This window comes from Schistocerca americana, chromosome 3, assembly GCF_021461395.2.
Source record: "Schistocerca americana isolate TAMUIC-IGC-003095 chromosome 3, iqSchAmer2.1, whole genome shotgun sequence".
Lineage (NCBI taxonomy): Eukaryota > Metazoa > Arthropoda > Insecta > Orthoptera > Acrididae > Schistocerca > Schistocerca americana.
Window position 1 is genome coordinate 396090941 of NC_060121.1, and position 20577 is coordinate 396111517.

The window sequence follows — 20577 nt, forward strand, 5'->3', positions numbered from 1 at the left end:
TTTCGCTCATAATCTCTATACCCCTGACATGGCACTCATACAGGGTGAACATTAATAAAACAGACGAACTGAAGTGGTGGATTCCTGACTATAAATGGAGTAAAAAATCTGTTATGAACATGTGTTCGGAAATGGACGGTGTGCGTTCAATGACAACAAATCGTCTCGGAGCATGGTACAGAGCTGCATCTCATCCACGCTACAACAGATGTTCAAAATGGATAGTAGCGTTTATTATGCAGGATACACTTTGGCTTACACCATATTGGCGGCCCACTCGCCTGGAGCTTGTACTAGGGTTCGTCTAAATATCCTGTAAGACTTGCTCCTCCAAATCTCGTGTACGCACAGTCCACAGCCTCGCTGCACGTTCCTCAGTCTGAAAGATCCCACGAACACACAACTGTACAAAAAGGGCTTGAAATATTGTGTGATGTGGTAGGTGTGTGTGATCGTACTTATTTTTGTATAGCCGTGCTGCCTTTCGACCATTTCCATGCGCTTGGCCATATTCAAACACCGTCTCGGCTTGTTCACGACAGGAATACCGGACCATTCTGCTACTTCCATTATGCTGCGTCAATCACACAGCCTGCAGCACACACAGAACACACGGCACGTGGTCAGAGGAATTCTCATTCTGTAGCGCCATCTACAGTGACAACGATGCGTTTTCGGACATGGGTTCCTAGGACCTTTTTTCTCCATTTCCAGTCCTGAATCCGTCCCTGCAGTTTGTAGGTTTTATTAATGTTCACCCTGTATACTTCTTCCTCTTACCTCGGATAAGGTGGAATGTTCTCTGAACAGTCAAAATGCATACTTCTGCAACAAAGATCTCCCCAAAGTCATCCATCAGTTGAAAAATGTGTTGCACTAAAGGGCGAATATATAGAGGACTAAAATGATCACCCATTTCATGGTCGATACTAAATTTTTTCGTTATTGTATTAAAAACTTTTTGGGTACTCCTCGTATAATTACAAGCCACTTTACTTTAGCGCGCGCGTGTGTGTGTGTGTGTGTGTGTGTGTGTGTGTGTGGAGGGTACTTGGCTTACCACTACTATTTCTGTTTCCTATTCACTTCACGAATGGGGCTCTTGTTGTTAGTAAGTCCTGTGTTTGGCATAGAATTTGTATCACTTAAGCATTGCGGCCATTTCGCAAGGCTTTTGAGGGAAGAAATAAAATGTTATCTATTTCTTCTTGAAAAGTACGCTTTCAGGATGTTAACAGAGCACCTCTCTTGTATCGGCTGCAACAGGATATGGATGGCCATTTCCGTTTCGCTCTTGTGGCTACTTAGCGAACTCGTGGTGAAACACATTGCTCTTATTAGGCTCTTCTATATCACATGGACTAAGCCAGCCAGATTTTCACTCTACAGCGGAGTGTGCGCTGATATGTAATTTTCTGGCACATTAAAAGTGTGTGCCGGACGGAAGCTCGAACTCGGGACCTTTGTCTTCTCATTCTGGAAAGATCCCCCAGGATGTGGCAAAGCCATGTTTCCGCAATATCCTTTCTTACAGGAGTGCTTGTTCTGCAAGGTTCGCAGGAGAGCTTCTGTGAAATTTGGAAGGTAGGAGACGAGGTACTGGCAAAAGTAAAGCTGTGAGGACGGGGCCTGATTTGTGCTTGGGTAGTTCAGATGGTACACACTTGCCCGCGAAAGGCAGAGGTCCCGAGTTCGAGTCTCGCCCCGGCACACTGTTTTAATCTGTCAGGAAGTTTCATATCAGTGCACACTCCATTGCAGAGTGAAAATATCATGTTATTGTAAGACACCTGAAAACGGAAGAAATCAGAGTGGAAAATCGGATACACGAAGCAGTGTAAAACTCATGATGAAATCGCTTTAATGTCTGAATTTTCTGATAAATGGTTCAGTAGCTACTTTAGTCTGGATCTGAGTCCTTTCCACGGGTTCAGCAATTCGTCGGAAAATTGTAATATGCCCAAGTACCAACTGGAAATAAAGGAAAAATTGGCTATGTTCTTCCAGTAAATTTTGTTTACATTTCTTACAGAAATAACTTAAATGTAAATTTAGCTAAGGAAAACAGATTAACAAATCAGAGCTCGCACGGAAAGATATAGGTGTTCGTTTTTTTCCGCGCGCTGTTCGAGAGTGGAATAATAGAGAATTATTATGACGATGGTTCGATGAACCCTCTGCCACTCGCTTGAGAGTGATTTGCAGAGTATGCAAGTAAATGTAGTTGTAGATAAGTATCTTTAGAAAATGGAGTGTGCGGCTGCTGGCACGTCCATGGAATTATTGAGAAGTGTCACTTCGGACTAATGTCACGTGTTGTTATATGGTATGTAAATGTCTGGTGCTTATGTTTGCACATACGATACGTTGTTAACTATCTCCTAATTGTTGCTGACTATCCTGTTTTGTAATTTTTAGCGCTAGACATGCTGTGATAAAACGACGGATTCCGCGATCGTTGCTACCCTTTTCTCCCTTGCCTGTGCTCAACGATCGCAGCGCACAGTGGAATCACATGAATTGCAATCTAATCATAATTTACACTACTGGCCATTAAAATTGCTACACCAAGAAGAAATGCAGATGATAAACGGGTATTCATTGCACAAACATATTATGCTAGAACTGACATGTGATTACATTTTCACGCAGTTTGGGTGCATAGATCCTGAGAAATCAGTACCCACAACAACCATTTCTGGCCGTAATAACGGCCTTCATACGCCTGGGAATTGAGTCTAACAGAGCTTGGATGGCGTGTACAGGTACAACTGCCCTTGCAGCTTCAACACGATACCACAGTTCCACAAGAGTAGTGACTGGCGTATTGTGACAAGCCAGTTGCTCGGCCACCATTGACCAGACGTCTTCAATTGGTGAGAGATCTGGAGAATGTGCTGGTCAAGGCAGCAGTCGAACATTTTATGTATCCAGAAAGGCCCGTACAGTACCTGCAACATGCGGCCGTGCATTATCCTGCTGAAATGTAGGGTTTCGCAGGGATTGAACGAAGGGTAGAGCCACGGGTCGTAAAACATCTGAAATATAACGTCCACTGTTCAAAGTGCCGTCAATTCGAACAAGAGGTGTCCGAGACGTGTAAGCAATGGCACCACATACCATCACGCCGGGTGATAGGCCAGTATGGCGATGACGAATACAGGCTTCCAATGTGCGTTCACCTCGATGTCGCCAAACACGGATGCGACCATCATGATGCTGTAAAGAGAACCTGAATTCATACGAAAAAATTACGTTTTGCCACTCGTGCACCCAGGTTCGTCGTTGATTACACCATCGCTGGCGCTCCTGTATGTGATGCAGCGTCGAGGGTAACCGCAGTCATTGTGTCCGAGCCGATAGTCCATACTGCTGCAAGCGTCGTCGAACTGTTCGCGCAGGTGGTTGTTGTCTTGCAAACGTCCCCATCTGTTGACTCAGGGATGGAGACGTGGCTGCGCGATCCGTTACAGCCATACGGATAAGATGCCTGTCATCTCGACTGCTAGTGATACGAGGCCGTTGGGATCCAGCACGGCGTTCCGTATTACCCTCCTGAACCCACCGATTCCATATTCTGCCAACAGTCACTGGATCTCGACCAACGCGAACAGCTATGTCGCGATACCATAAACCGCAATCGTGATAGGCTACAATCCGACCTTTATCAAAGTCGGAAACGTGATGGTACGCATTTCTCCTCCTTACACGAGGCATCACAACAACGTTTCAACAGGCAACGCCAGTCAACTGCTGTTTGTGTATGAGAAATCGGTTGCAAACTTTCCTCACGTCAGCACGTTGTAGGTGTCGCCACCGGCGCCAACCTTGTGTGAATGCTCTGAAAAGCTAATCATTTGCATATCGCAGCATCTTCTTCCTGTCGGTTAAATTTCGCGTCTGTAGCGCGTCATCTTCGTGGTGTGGCAATTTTCATGGCCAGTAGTGTATTTGCTCATGTTCGTATTTTGATCTTAATGGGCTTCGAGGCGTCATATGTAATGTTGAGGTCTTGAACTGTGAACAGATCGTGAGGAACCAGACGAAACGGACCGAACAGCAGCATCAGCAGAAGCCTCAGCAGCAACAGCAGCAGCAGCTGCAGAAGAAGCAGGATTCGCGGATGCAGAGCCGCAACCGGCGCTCCACGGGCCTGGGCGTCGGCACGGTGGGAGGCAGCCTGCTCATGATGGTCAACGTGACGCTGCTGCAGTATCTGGACACGGGCCGCTGGTTCCTCTCCGTCTACAACGACGACCTGCGCCCGCACCGCGTCACCCTCGTCGTCGCCGAGGACGAGGGCGTGTCCACTGCGTGCCCCAACGACTGCTCCGGCCACGGATCCTGCTACCTGGGCAAATGCGACTGCATAGACGGCTACGAGGGCGTCGACTGCTCCAAAAGTGAGTCTCAGGCTCTCACTGTATGCTACACTACACTGACGAAACAAAATCCTGCACCAAAAAATAATTAACGATGAGAAATGAAATTTCGAAAATGTTTTTTTCTAGCTAGCATATGTAACATTGCGAGCTCAGACGTTAATGTAAGCACGATATAAGTTATTGCAAATGTGAAGTGCTGGTACATCAATAACCGGTGTAACGACCAGAATGTTGAATGCAAACGTGCATGCATTGTCTTGTACAGGTGCCAGATGTCAGGTAGTGGGACAGTGTTCCATGCCTGTTGCACTTGGTCGGTTAATACACGGATGGTTATTGCCTGGTGATTGACCAGGCCCAGGCAACGTACCGACACTCTGTAGCGAACATTGGGTTACAACTGTGATATGTGGGTGAGCGTTATCCTGTTGGAAATCACCCCCTGGGATACTGTTTATAAATAGCAGCACAACATGTCGAGTCACCAGACTGACGTACAAATGTGCATTCAGGGTGCGAGAGATACCACAAGAGCGCTCCTGCTGTCATACGAAATCAAATCCTAGATCATAACTGCAGATGTAGACCCAGTGCGTCTAGTACGCAGGCATATTGATTACCGGCTCTCAACTGGCTTCCTTCTAACCAACATACGGCCATCAGTGATACTGAGGCATAACAAACTTTCACCACAAAACATAAAAGACTTCAACTCTGCCCTCCCATGAGCTCTCGCTTGAGCCCACAGAAGTCGCAAATGGCATTGGTTCGGGGAAAGTGGAAAGAATGCTACACTTTTAACGTGAGTAGTAATAATACATAATCATATTCGAGACAGCCTGTACAAGTCAGCGTCTTGCCATCATTTCAAACCATAGTAGAAATCTTGAAAAGTGGTACCCTTCTCTTAATAGTAAAACAAGACTTGAGCACCGTGGTCACTTTCGATGTATACACAGCCTAGGGATGTAGTGGCCAAAATACTTTATTTCAGTTTTATAATGGAGAGATTTATTATTCGTAAATAGCGTTTTTTCCTTGCTGGCCATGGAACTAACAAATATCAACTATGATAGGTAGTTTTAGCGATTTAAGTAGTGCTCATAATGTTGCTGAGATTAAGATCCTAAAATTAGGGGGCGCAGTATCTGTTAATACTTACATCAGTGAAATAAAATTTTCTTAGATATTACCTAAAAATTTTATATGCGTAATTTGACCTGACACTTTCCTGGGAGCGGAGGAATCAGTGGAAGTCGGCTAACTTCGGAGCGTACGAATTGTTTCTGCCCGTTACCAGCAGTAGCTAGGAAACGATGCAGCACGCCGTACAATTGTAGCAGATATTGTAAACGCAGTGTTGACTCCAGTCTGCTGTTTGTCGTGACACTGAGAGGCGGATGTGGGGATTGTTAACCCCACATTTCACTTCCCATCAGTAGCAAACGAAGTGCTAGGCAGCGACCACAGAACACCAATATAGTGCAGCAACCACAGATGAAGTGCTAGGCAGCTCCCAACATCCCCTGCGCAACATATTGTACTTATTAGTACCAGTAGGCTACATATTGTCAGCAGTGCTACAGATCCCTCGTATCCTAAAGGTACGTGACTGTATGCTTGACAAGCACGTGTGGGCGAGCGTGCTTGCTCAAGCATGCACGTATTTCTCGCGTGTCCACATGGCTCGAGCATGCTTGCACTTAGTACGGGTTTGTGTACCAGAAAACGTCGCGCTCACGTGACGATGCGCTGACTTGGCAGTCCATAAAAAAAAGAAAGGGAAGAGGAAACGTTATATGTTGAGTAAAGAGGGGTTAAATAAATGAAAATACTATTCCCATTTTAACTGTTCGCGGTATATACGCTAGGGAAACTGTTTCACAGTATTGCTGTTATTCTGTCATTCTCCGTGTAATGTTGTATTCGTTCACGTGTCCTACAACCTTTCTACAGAACATAATTTAGCAGGGGCAAATAAAAAGTAAATCAAATCAAATGTGAATGCTTGCACAAGCCTTCCTATTCTTGGTAAACACGCTCAAGAATGCACAAGGTTCGACACTTGCATAATAGAAATCCGATCAAGCATCAAGCTGCTCGTGCAGCCCTAGTGCTTTCTCAAAGCTACAAAACACACGCTTCAGCATTATTTCGTATACGTGTTTGTCAGGCAAGCAGTTTCGTGTGTATCCTGCATCCGTTTATAGTGTCTGATTTAATGTTCAGTTTCATTGACTATACAAAGCAAATTACGTACCGTTGAAGTACAAGTATGGCGCAGTCTGGGGAGAGCAGTTACCACCGTTCAGACATGTTCAAAGTTAGGAGACGGCCACCGACGGTTAGTGAAGATAAATAAGCGCAACATGTCAAAACTAGGTTGCCTTCAACATCACGCACACTATAGTATACAACGAATGGCCATCTAATGGAATTTCGTTAAAAAATTTTCATCAAATGAGATTTTCACGAAAATCTGTGGGTGATGGCTGGTTAGTACCGACATACTATTATCTCTAGAAAATAGAGAAATTCACCTAAGTGTTGGTGAATGTTGTCGAGATCTCCTCCAACCTCTCCGACATCAAAGGCATGATATACATTTCTGCTAAGATAATGCGCAGGAGTCCACTTTCGTCTTGTTTTATGCGAAACAAACAACCACGTCATGTATTATTCATGGTACAATGTCTGATTTGACTTTGAATCTCATGAAATTACACGACAAATAACACACCTCTTCATTTCAACTTAAGAAAATAAACCGATGCCTAGTAAACTACCATTTTCCATCTGTGGTCTATCAATTGTTGTTTACTGATATTTTTATGCTGTGGAATGTGAATGCCACAAATCACTGGAGCGTTAGCTGATATCTCTTTGTTAATGCCTGCATATGTGTCTATGTGGTGTCTTGTTCTCTTGGACAGGTTGTTTCTCGTTGTTTGTAGATGTGGAATTTTCTGAGCTTTTCCCCCATGCTTCTGGGATGGATATATATATTTTTTTAAAATTGTTTCATACCTTTTTTCCAACCCAGGAACTAAATAAATATGCATAAAGGTGGGAATTGGAAGTTTCGAAGTGAAATACAAATCATAAACACAATAGGTATGTAAACTGAACAGAATGAATAGAGTGGCAAAGGTTAGTAAATAGACAATATTCACTGTCAGCTTCTGATACAGATCTCTATGAGAGAGAACAGAGAGCATCTTTGTAACTTCATAGTCTGATTGTGGCGGCTATCAGTGTGGCTAATAATGCTATGATGCCTTGTGCCTGGATTATAGTACTTAACTTGATGACTACATACTACCTTTGAGCTATAGGAATAGATCATGGGTGAAATCCCATCAGTTTTGGTGCTACAATATTATTAACAATAATGATGATGCGTTAGCCTCGAAGATAGTCAGATGGTGATTAGTGCTCTTCCTGTTAGGACTAGTAGCAGATGTCAGTAAATTTCAATCTGACAAAAAGTCTTAAATTAATGTCAAATTAGGAAATTATGCTTTTTCCTATTTTCCATACTTCCTCCTAGTTTCTTTACTGACTTATATAAATTTCAGAAATATACTTACAGAAGTGTGTTCTTTATAGGTGTATGTCCTGTATTGTGCTCAAATCATGGCAAATATGGTGGTGGCCTGTGTCACTGTGAAGAAGGCTGGAAGGGTGCTGAGTGCGACACTCCAGAACATGACTGTCAGGTTCCTGACTGTTCAGGACATGGACAATGCCTTGGTGGTGTGTGTGTTTGTAGAGCTGGCTGGAAAGGCCCTTTTTGTGAACAAGGTATGATTACATTATTTCGTTTATTACTAGAGCCTAATGAGAAAGGAGGAAAAATAAACGAGGTTTCATTTCATTGTATAACATTGTTTAGATGATAATAATTAAATACTATTTATTTCTCAGACATTGATGTTACGAAAACTTTCCTTGAACTAAGCACTGTACTAATTTCATTATAAGTAGATCAGTGTTTTACTTGGCCATCTCATTACTGTAGAACAGGCTACCGCCCTGGGAAGAAAGAGAACATTCTTTTGTGGAGAGTGTTGTTGATATGTCCAGATTTCATTCATTATGTTGTAGGTCACTTCAGTGTTGATCATGGTTTCATTATACATTAGCATTAAATATGTGCTCATCTCTGTGAGTTACAGGTCTTAGAAATATCTTTAACAACATGAGGCTCTGTAATGTTTACATGAAAATGTGCCCTACAATTAATGTGACAAGTGACACTGTGTGATGGATACAGCATGCACTGGAAAACCTCTCATGGGTGGCTTTTACCATATGTTGCGTTTCTCACCAGAGATATGCATCTTTTCAGCATGGGGTGTGATGTTCTCATGTGGGGGTACAGTGGTTGAAGCTACCCAACATGGCTTTATGACAATACTTGTCATTGTTGGACTGAATGGGCTCCCTCTTAAAGAGAGCAATGGTTCTTGACAGTGATGGCAGGTTTGCAGTCCTTCAGCCTAAAGGATCAAATGCATGTTTGATCAAATTTATGTCCAGGAAGTTGGGTAGCCAATGTAGACACATGATGTTCTCATGTTGCAAATACATTTCCTCCAAGTCAGCCCTTTATGGTTGGACATCATCATTCATAGGATGAAAACCTGGTTTATATACATCACAAAAAAGTTCCACATGCTGTTGCAAGATATTAGGCCTATACCTAGAGACCGCCCTGAATCATTACATCCTGACACCCATAGGCAACACAAGCAATGTTATACTCTTAACATGATGATACCTCAAAGAAGATGTTGAAGGGGTATAACAGTTCCTTACTGTGATATAGACAGCATTGTAATGTTTCTTAGGGTCACACTACATTAACAGTTGATGAGAATAACTATTCAGGCTACACAGTAACTCATTTGTTAACAGGACACTATTCCACTGATTCTATATCCAACCACTGTGGACAAGATACCCCGTTCCCCAAGCTGAGCAATATCTTTATTAAAGGGGAGAAAATTTGATGGCTTGTCAAGGTTACAGAGTGACCTCTCAAGTTTGGTGATAAGTTTCATGGGAGATATGTTACCTAGAGTTTGCTATGAAGCTTCTAGCCAGGACAGGCTAATTGGACACTATTTTATACTTAAAGTAGTGGTCCTGATGCTAAGTTGTAGCATATGGTAATCATAAAATATTCTATCATTGAATGTTTACAGCCTTCTGTACTGATCTCCATGACTGTGAAATGACATTGTGGGTGACATTCAGCTTCCAGATCGCCTTGTCCTGACTATCACTAGTGCCTAATCTCCCAGTTATCTGATCATACGTGGCCATCAGAAGTTCCAGCGTGCCGTCCTGGTCCCTAAGTCACAGGTACGGTGTGCCAAGTGCACAGAGGGCAAATTTTAACCCACTGCAGTCAAGAACCGTGCCACCTAATGTCTTGAAGACACATTGAGTGATCTTGTACTGGAATACCATGTAAGATAACATTTCTGTATTGGTGCACTAGAGTTCAATCCCCTCACTTCAGCGCAATGCAGTATTTTTAAGTTCAGAATAATGTTTGGAGAATCTGTGACACTTAGTCTCATAATTATATTAAAATCCCAGTTTACAATTATTACCTTCATTTTTTCAGTGGATTGCCCAGATCCCACATGCTCGGGTCATGGTTCATGTGTTGGTGGAAAATGTTACTGCAAAGCTGGCTGGCAAGGCATAAACTGTTCTTCAGTAGATCAGCAAGTATACCAATGCTTGCCAGGATGCTCTGATCATGGTTCTTACGACCTTGAGACTGCTGTATGTGTCTGTGATAATTATTGGACTGGTGCTGACTGCTCACAAGGTGAAGTATTTTGTGTTTATTTTGGTAATTTTACTCTTGAATTGCTAACAATTTGTGACGAAAACTTTTGTTAACTGTAGCAATACACAGTTGGTGCTATTCTTGTTATTTTCATTGCAGGATCTAAAAAAGAGGATGATTCATATTTGCTATAATCCCAGCTTGCATTAACCTTATATGAGCCATGCATAATACCTGTGATGTGTCTTTAGATTTCTTTCTGAAGAATAAATCTTGGAACTTTTTATACAGGGTATCCCACCTAAACTTTTCACTGCTGATATTTTTGGAACCGCAATAAACATTGACAAGCGGCTTTCAAGGGTATGAATGTACAGCAGGGGCTCACAAAAGTAAATAGTGTGAGACATTCTAAAATGTGTGCAAATATTTGTTTCAGTATAAACTTCTGTTTTTTTTCTTTCTTAATATACTCCCCATATTATTCCACACACAATCACTAACATGAGAAATCACTATAATAATGGCATTGGTTGCATCGCAATAAATCAGTTACATCCCGGGAATTGGAACGCAAAGTTGAAACATGAAATGAATGAAACACGCTGCTATTGCACTTCTTGCAATGCAAGCGTGACCCACATGTTGCTCTTAATTGCGATGTGATTGACATACTACGATGCGACAAATGCTGTTCTTAGCTATTGCTATGTACATTGTTAGTACATGGCCTAGGGTACATACAGATGTCCAGTCACCCACAATGAAAACAAGGACATGGTTTACTTGTACATGCTTTATTGAAATTTTAGACAGGACGACAATGGACATAACGGTAACAAAATACTAATAACCACCATCCAGAGTAAGATAAATTAATGGCTGTCAAAGGGTCACACATGTAGTTGTACATCAGTTACACTATGGTACAAGGGTTGACTGAAAAGTACCGTATTTACTCGAATCTAAGCTGCACTCGAATCTAAGCCGCACCTGAAAAATGAGACTCAAAATCAAGGAAAAAAAATTTTCCTGAATCTAAGCCAAACCTGAAATTTGAGACTCTAAATTCAAGGGGAGAGAAAAGTTTTAGGCCGCATCTCCAAATCGAAACAAAGTTGGTCCATTGTAATATGAGACACAACTTAGGTCGAATGAATGACGATACAGCTACAGTAGTTTGGTTCGAGTCGTAACCTTAGCAGTTAAGCTTTACCAGGTAGCCATTGCTACGCGTCAGGCGCTCCGTCCGTATTTGTACGGATACCCTTCCTTTTTCACTTGCTTCGTCTGGTTTGAATTGATTGCTTACTTTTCTTTGATCTGATAAGCGCCGTTTTCTTTGTTATAGGTGTTTACGGCACTCTAAGCTGAAAATGAATTACTGTACTGTGTCATGCATTGTTTGTCGCATTCTGATAGTGCATGTTTACGGCCTGTCACAGCTCGCGGCATGGCTTGCTTTCGTGCGCACTACCGCCGCTTACAATTAAAAAAAAAAAAGAGAGAGGAATCATCTCATTAGCGAAACAATGGCAAGAGACTGCAATTTGTTGTTACTTACACTGCTGCTTTCTTTGATAATGATCAACAAGAACCAAATAATACACTGCGTATGATAGAAGATGTTCTGAACGAGAGTTTAGCGAAAATTTTTCTCTGTTTGAAAATCTTTGCAGACACCTCTTTAGTACATTACATTCTGCACAGAAATTAGAGTCATCTTAGATTTAAAAATCTAGTCAATTGCTGTGCTTCATTTCTGACTGTATCACTATTAGGCATAAGAATAATACGAATATAAACATGACATGATATGTATATTCTTCCGCGTTTGCTGTTGTCTCACTCTAGTTTCGTAGTTTATTAGGCAGACAGGATTTAAATGAGAGAGCAGCAAACACATAACAATACATGGCAAAATGTTTATATTCTTATTTGTATTTACTTCGTTGGATAATGTATGAAAATGCAGTAGTCGAAACTCGGGGCGGAGAAAAAAAGCTCGTCTTCCACCTTTTTTTTTAATTTATTTACTGACGCAGAGGATTTAGTGCCAGTATTTATCTTTGTGCCTACAAAGCATGCATGTGTAGCGCTACATATATTCAACGGCATAAGTTAGTTGTGGCGGCACCCACCAACATTGTTCAGAACTTCCGCTTGATTTGCACTCGATTCTAAGCCACAGGCGGTTTTTTGGATTACAAAAACTGGAAAAAAAGTGCGGCTTAGATTCGAGTAAATACAGTAATGCCTCCACCTTCATAACGCTTCCATAGTGGGCAGCGTTAGTATGCAGAAGGTACTGGCTTGTTCCATAGCCTCTTCTCTACAGCTCCAGTTGGCAGGAAACATTGAACGGTTGTGTAGTTACAGTGTAAAGTAAGGAACCATGCACAGACGATCGGTCAATGCGATTTAAGCAACATGCAGTCATTGAATTCTTGACAGCAGAAGGTGCGTCGTTGGGCGAGTAAATTTAAAGAAGTAGAGGCGGGAACATCTGACCCTCATGACAAACAGCCGAAAAGCTACAACGTATGTTTGTTGAGATCGCCATTTACTCGGCAACACCTCTGTGCATGCTCTATCGCAGATCCACTCACACGTATCAATGTTTGTGGTGCTACTGTAGCATTTACAGTGTTAATATGGACTTTCATGTTGGCCGTTGTTGTTGGGACCTGCTATTTCACCACATCTTTACCATGTCCCCAACGAAAAAAGTCCATAGGTGTGATGTCTGGCAGCTGTAACGGAAATCCTTGAATTGAACTGCTCCATCCAATGCATTGATGTGGGAATTGTTGGTTTAGCACCTATCATGCCACCATGACGTTATGTGTAGGGCATCCATCATGTTGATACCACATTATTTGACACAAATGAAGGGGTAGGTCTTCCATCAGTCCAGGTAAGGTACTTCTCAGGGACCTCTCATACTGTTACCTGTTAAGGGTGCCATCAATGAAAGTGTCAGTCATGTGGTGTCCTACAACACCACATCATACATTGTCACTCCACTGACACTAATGTTTAACCTGGTGAATCCAGAGTGGGTTTTCTGGTGACCAGTAGTGCACATTGTGTAGGCTGACATTCCCATGGTTTGTAAATGTGGTTTCGTCAGTAAACAGTACCCTACGCATTAAGTCATGGCTTTGCCACAGAACCCACTGACAGTATTCCAGGCAATCATGAATGTTATTTCCATGGAGGCCTTGATGTTGCGCCATGTGATATGGGTGATATCTATGCCTGTGCGGAATACACACAGTGCTTGTTCTAGGGATTCTCATCTGTCTCTCCATTTCATGAATACTGGCATGAGGGTTTATTGCAGCAGCCGCCAGAACATCTACACCTGCTTTTCTGATTTCTCATGTTGTTGACTGCATATAGAATAATATGGAGTGTACACTAAAAAAAAAACATAAATTTGTGATGAAACCAATGTTTGCAAACAGTTTAGAATGTCTCATAGTATTTACTTTCGTGAGCCCCTGCCATAAATTCAAACCTGTGAAAGCCGTTTGTCAGTATCTGTTGTGGTTCCAGAGATGTTAGTGGTGAAAAGTTTAGGTAGGACACCCTGTATAAACTCTCAGAACACATTAAATATAGCTCATGGTGCAGAAACTTTGCTACTCTCTGCACATCTTCTATACTGTTCTGAATCTGGTACCCGAGATGTATGGTGAGAAATGGTAGTATCTGAATATAATCATTACTGTTATCCTAATTACAAAGTATCAGAAGGTAGATTTCAATTATCAGAGGAATATTTACTGAAGTGTGCCTTGCTGCTAAGTCCAAACAGACTATCAAAATGGGACTCACATTGCCTTTTGTAATACACATTCAGGGAAAGAAACAGTTTTGCAGTGTTATGTGCATTTTCCAATAGTTTTTAATGAGTTGATCGCAGATGGAGAAATACATTTTTAATAAGAGAAAGGAAAATACTTACCTATGGAGCACTGGTATGTAGTGCGCAGAGACGCGTAACAGAAAACAGTTAACACTAACTTTCGAGCTCATGCAAGCTGAGTATACAACAATTTTGTGTGTGTGTGTGTGTGTGTGTGTGTGTGTGTGCACCATGCACCAATCCTCTGTTGGTAAATAGTTGCCTTTTCCTTATTTTATGTAACTGACTGATCTCGCACATAAGAAAGTATGTTGCATGTAATTCATGTTTTGGGAGAACAGTGCAGCTATGTTTCTAAAACACTTCATAATCACCATTGACTCTCAAAATTACATATTTTCCGTTTTTCAGTTAATGCCTTAAGGCCATCATCAAGTGGTACACCACAAAGGACTGCTCTTTACCAAATATCAAACTTTAAAAATCTTCTGATGTTTAAATATGCCATCATCTTATCTGAGCCTTTTTACTGTGTTACCATGTATAACATAAATCCCAACAAACTTTAGTTCTTGTACAGTGTTTGCAAGAGAGCTAAGGCAGTTTCATGCCACTATTGTTAAAAAAAATTAGTGATCTTTTGTTCAGGCACTGTTTTTGTTCTACTGATTTTTGTTTATTTCAAACTAGTTTTCAGCTTATTAAGCCATCTTCAGGAAACAACTGACTAGCATCTGGAAGGGACTCTAGTTCTTAGGTAACCAAACATTATAGGTGAACATACGTCATTTGGATAGAGTGTTGTCATGCATGAAACTTGTTTCTTATCATTCTTTACACAGTGGACAATATTAAGCAGAACGAAAAATTAAACTACAGATTATTACATGTCAAGTGGTTATAATGCTTTTTTGTGGTCTTGGGAAAAAAAGAAAGGTTGACTGGGTGCCTGGGTGGAATTTGTATGCCACTACCACAAATGGATGTCCACTGAATGATAACACATGTCCTTTTCAGATGACTCACATTTTATGCTCCATCAGACACATGGCCAGTGGTGTGTATGGCATGAGGGCAGGGCATGGGTGAAAGCAAAGGGACCAGGCCAGAGGAGGGTGTTTTATGGTCTGGGGAATGTTTTTGTGGCATTCCCTGGGTATCATTATTTATGAAGTCACAATAGATCAACACAACTATGCTTCTATTCATAGGGACCATGTCCTCTCCTACATGCATTGGTTTTTCCTCAGCATGGCATCTTCTACCAGCAGAGCATGGTGGTGCGGCTGTTTGCACCATGGATTCTCAGTTGAGAAACTTAGCACAGCTGCCATTGCATTGGAATCGGCATGGCTATGCATTCCTCATGGTACATTCCGGAACCTCATTGACACTCTTCCAGCATGTCTTGCAGTGGTCCGAGGTGTAAAAGTTGGTTATTCAGGTTTTTGACAGGTGGCCACATGGGGCAGTTTATATTCGAGAGCTGATATATATATAGTGACCATAATGTAGTTGTAATGCAATACATACTGTATTGAAAATGAAGTTAAAAATTCAAAGTGAAATCTGGAAACTGGTTGTCATTAAATTAAATATAATGAGTACCTGACAAGAATCAGCATAGATGGTGATTAGTGACAGAAGGTAGGAAACAGAGTCCAGTGAAGAGGAACCTTTTAGCTACATGTGAGGAGACAAGACTGTAGAAATATAATGAAATCACAGCTGAAAGACACTAGACACCAAACAAAAAACTGAAGCTTGGAAAATCTAAAATGTGCAGTAGTAACTGCAACAAAGAACAAAATTAAGTCACCCAGAAAAGAATTGGGAAAGCTGTGGATAAATTGCAAATAATGAAAGTGGTAAATGTAAGCACTAACTGTATTATTGGAGGCACTGATCCATTGATACACACATAAACAAGGTTAAGATTTTTGATAACATTTCATGGAACAATGTATATGTTGGTAAAATGTTTAATTCTTACATCAAGATTAATATTGTTGCTACGCTCTTGAAAAATCATCCTTCCTCACAAACAGTGCTAACTAACAAAAACATGCACATGGCTTATTAGCCGGGCTGGTTAAATTCTACTAGCCTTGCAGATTGGCAAATTGCAATGTTTTGCTAGGACAACACAGCTGGCCTGTCATTTTTGCAATAAGCCATAAATAATGCAGAGGTCAATAACTGCGCATAAATGGAGAGCTTATGCAAAGCTCCCAACCAGGCAAAAGATAGATGATGAAGATGCAGTCAGCCTCCTTTTGTTTTCTCTTTTTTAACTCCTTACCACGATCTTTACATAAATTAATGTATGTTGATAAGAAACAAACTAGCAGAAGCATGCAGTGGTATGGGATGAGACAACACTCACCTTATGCATGATGTTATGACCAGGATATCGATACACAAACATTAGATTGTAGGAGGTAGTAGGAGAGGGAAAGGCAATGGAGAAGATAAGAAAGACACTACAGGAAGAACAGAGATATATGGACACAGGCAGCATTTCCAGTACTGGTATGAGTCATGTCATGTGGCACAATGGGATTTAGGGGAGTGAGGGGAGGCCATTGAGAAAATGATATGGATGATAATAGAAGTGCAAGATACAAAATGTGGGAATGGGCCAAAGGAGATAGTAAGAGAGAGAAAAGAGTTGATAGAAAAGGAACCCTTTAGGCTTTAGTCAGTTATCCCATGTAAATGCTACGTATATCAAATTCCAGTTATCACAATTATTAATATCATTTTGTACTTTTTGTAGCTCTTTGCAGTCTTGATTGCGGGCCACATGGTCGATGTGACAAAGGGAAATGTGAATGTGACCCTGGATGGACAGGTGATCGTTGTGATTTGTTGCCTTGTGATCCTCGCTGCTCAGAACATGGACAGTGTAAGAATGGAACCTGTGTATGCTCTCAGGGATGGAATGGTCGACATTGTACACTACGTAAGTTTGATTAAGTTATATGAAAGCTGTATTTATGCAGTTCCTTTTCTTAATAAACTCTATACATATTTTAATTTTTCGCTGAACTGTGCTGTTCTCATTTAGTTGTGTGTTGCATATTTTGTATTTATCTTATGATTTTGACCCTTCACTGTAACTTGTTTCTTTATACTACTGTTAAGACAATTTAGTGACTCATATATTGTGTGAATACATTTACATAACTCGGTACCATTTTTTTTTTTCCCCCCCTTAAGGATGAAGAAATGTGTAGCATTAACATACGTGCAGAGTCTTAGTAATTAAAATTGAGTTTTGAACCAATCATAACAGTCTGTTTCAAACTCATTAAAGGAACAGTGTGAAAAATTATGAGAGTTATTGCGTCAACTGGATGTGTCAATTCATTTTCCATTGAGTTGACACCATCCTTACAGTGTGATTCCAGAAGGTCTGCAAAATACCCATCTGTGACAATTGTAACCTCAAATTTAAAAAACCTTTATGAGTGACAAAGTTCTTTGGACGTGGGACTAGCTGGATGACAAAGTGTTCCATATCCAATAATTTGTTTTATACCCATCAGTTTCCCATTAGCAGAGTGCTATTGTGGGCAGGTACATTAGTAGTAGTAGTAGTAGTAGTAGTAGCAGCTTTATTCATCTGTTGATCTCTTTTTACAAGGATATAGGACATGTGGAAGTATTTACATGGTTAGACCAATTTAAAATAAGCTAATTTATTGACTTCTAGTTAGAAACAATCATTAGATTTACTCCTGGTAGACAATACTTTTTTTACAAATAACTTATTAAATAATGTAATGCCATATTGTTCACTCATATCTCACTGTCAGTCACTGCACGCACTATGCACACATTGTTTCATAACACTTCACTCAGTGTATATATATATATATATATATAATAATGATTATAAAACATCCAACATTGCACATAACACCTTCACGTTATGTTTTTTCCTTTCTAGAAATACTTACCCCCAAGCTATGCATAGCAAAATGCTAACACCTCTCTCTCTTTTGGAGCTCAACATCTCCCTCATTATGGAAGGATGCTGAGTCAGTTTTACAGGATAGCAAATGGGAAGTTGTGGCACAGTAAATGGCCCAGAGATCACCGGTGTGTGTGTGTGTGTGTGTGTGTGTGTGTGTGTGTGTGTGTGTGTGTGTGTGTGTGTGTGTGTGTGTGAAAACTGAGTCAGCATCCTTCCATAATGAGGGAGATGATGTTGAGCTCCGAAAGAGGTGTTAGCATTTTGCTATGCGTAGCTTGGGGTTAAGTATTTCTAGAAAGGAAAAAAGAAGGAAAAAAACATAAAGTGAAGGTGTTATGTGCAATGTTGGATGTTTTATAATCATTATTATTATTATTTATTTGTATAACATTTTTTTGTCAAACCCCTACCCTGTTTTATCTAAGTAATCCTTCAATGTATAAAATGTAATGCATAACAGGTACTTTTTAGCTACCTTTTTAGATAAGCGTATTTTTGTAATTTCTTTAATCTCTTTTGGTAATTTATTGTACAGTTTTATTCCTTGATAAAAATGCCGCTTTGAGTTTTATGTTTATTTTTTCTTGGTAAATGTAAGTTGAGTCTGTCTCTTGTTGCATGGCCATGGACAGAGCTGTTTGTGCAGTAATTACCAATGTTATTTTTGATGTGTACAACTGACTGATAAATGTATTCACATGAAGCAGTTAAAATCCCCAATGTTTTATACAGATCTTTACAATGAGCTCGACTAGTATTTTTAGTTATTATTCTTATAGCTCTTTTCTGGAGTTTGAAAATTATATTCACATTTTGTGCATTTGTTCCCCAAAAAAGAATGCCATAACTAAGAATTGAGTGTACATATGAATAATATGTAACTAAAAGACACTGTTACACACTGATGATAGCATAACATGCTGGTAACATTCTGTTTGCAAGTACCTTTGTGTGTTCACACCACTTCAACTGAGACTCAATATTCATTCTTAGAAATTTTGCACTTGTTACACAGTCTATAGAGGTGCCATCTACATTTAATTTGACATTGTCATTTTTCCTCTTCAAACTGCAATTCATGGCATTAGTTTTCTTTATGTTCAATGTCACTTTATTGTTTGTTGACCAATCATAAACTTCCTTTAGAGTTTCATTTGCTTTCTCAGCAAGGAGTTCTCTTGTTTTCTCAATGACTATAATGTTGCTGTCATCAGCGAAGAGAATTTTTTCTGCATGAGTAACATTACTGGGAAAGTCATTGATGTATATCAGGAATAGTATTGGTCCTAATATGCTACCTTGCAGAACCCCTATATTAATGTATTTTGGTTCTGATAAGTGTTTTACTAAATGTTTAGATCTATTTGAAGTATGTGTTATCTCTACTCTTTGTACCCTATCTGTTAGGTATGATCAAAACTTGTCATTAGCTACCCATTCTTATTCCTAATGCTTCTAATTTATGTAATAGAATCTTGTGGTCAACTGTATCAAACACCTTAGAAAGATCCAAAAATATGCCTGACACACACACATCTTTATCAAGAGCATCAAGTACAACTTTTGTGAATTCTACTATGGCTGACTCAGTATTTTTGCCTCTTCGGAAATCAAACTGTGATTCGCTTAAAAGATTGTATTTATTCAGGTAATTCATTAATCCATCTTTCATAATTGCTTCTATTATTTTTGAGAATGCTGAAAGCAGGGAAATGGGCCAGTAATTTTCTATGTCTTCTGCATTATCATTCTTAAGCAAAGGTACAACTCTTGCCTGTTGTAACTGCTCTGGAAATGTCCCTGATGTGAAAGATTCATATATCATATTTGTTAAGGGGCCTTGTATAATCCCTATGCATTGTTTCAGTACACACATTGGTACTTCATCTAAGTCTACTGACTTTTTATTTTTTAGTTTTTGAACAGTTTTATTGACTTCATTCTCTGTGATTGGAAGTAACATCATTGCATTTAGTGCAACATTATTTACAGGTATTATATTGGTTTTGGGGAATTTTTTCTGTAACATCTCTGCAATACTTGAAATTGCTCATTACATAGTTTGCTAAGTGTTGTGGATCATTTATTACCTTATCCCCCTCCCTTAGCAGTATGTTATTCTGCATTTGTCTGCCTCTCCCCGTTTCTTTTTTATAACATCCCAGACTGCTTTGCTTTTATTCTCTGCATTATATATTATTTTGTCATTAAATGACTTTTTTGCAGCAGTCAGCACCTTCCTATAGATCTTTTTGTTTCTATGATAGAAATTTCAGAATTCTGGATCATTGCAAATCTGTTTCGTGGAACTGAGGTGTCTAAGTGTTTGGGAGGATTTCTTAATATCTGCTGTTATCCATCTGCTTTGGGGAGATGCTAATACGGACATGTGTACTTTAGGAAATGCCTTTTCAAAGTTCAGTTTAAACAATGTGGAGAATTTAGAGAATTTCATATTCACATTGGTTTCCTTATATACTTTATCGCAGCTTTGTTTTTTTTTTTATTTATTTTTTTTTTTTTTTAG

The 20577-nt window shown here is 40.1% G+C and overlaps 1 protein-coding gene across 1 annotated transcript in view; it reads left to right on the top strand.

The window, feature by feature from the left end:
- LOC124606110 (teneurin-a) overlaps window positions 1-20577 on the top strand; it is a 360362-nt gene that overhangs the window by 157923 nt on the left and 181862 nt on the right. The window contains exons 5-8 of the mRNA XM_047138074.1: window positions 4091-4403; window positions 7995-8189; window positions 10024-10233; window positions 16848-17033. Of these exons, the coding sequence (XP_046994030.1) occupies window positions 4091-4403; window positions 7995-8189; window positions 10024-10233; window positions 16848-17033 (904 nt within the window). The remainder of the gene's footprint in view (window positions 1-4090; window positions 4404-7994; window positions 8190-10023; window positions 10234-16847; window positions 17034-20577) is intronic.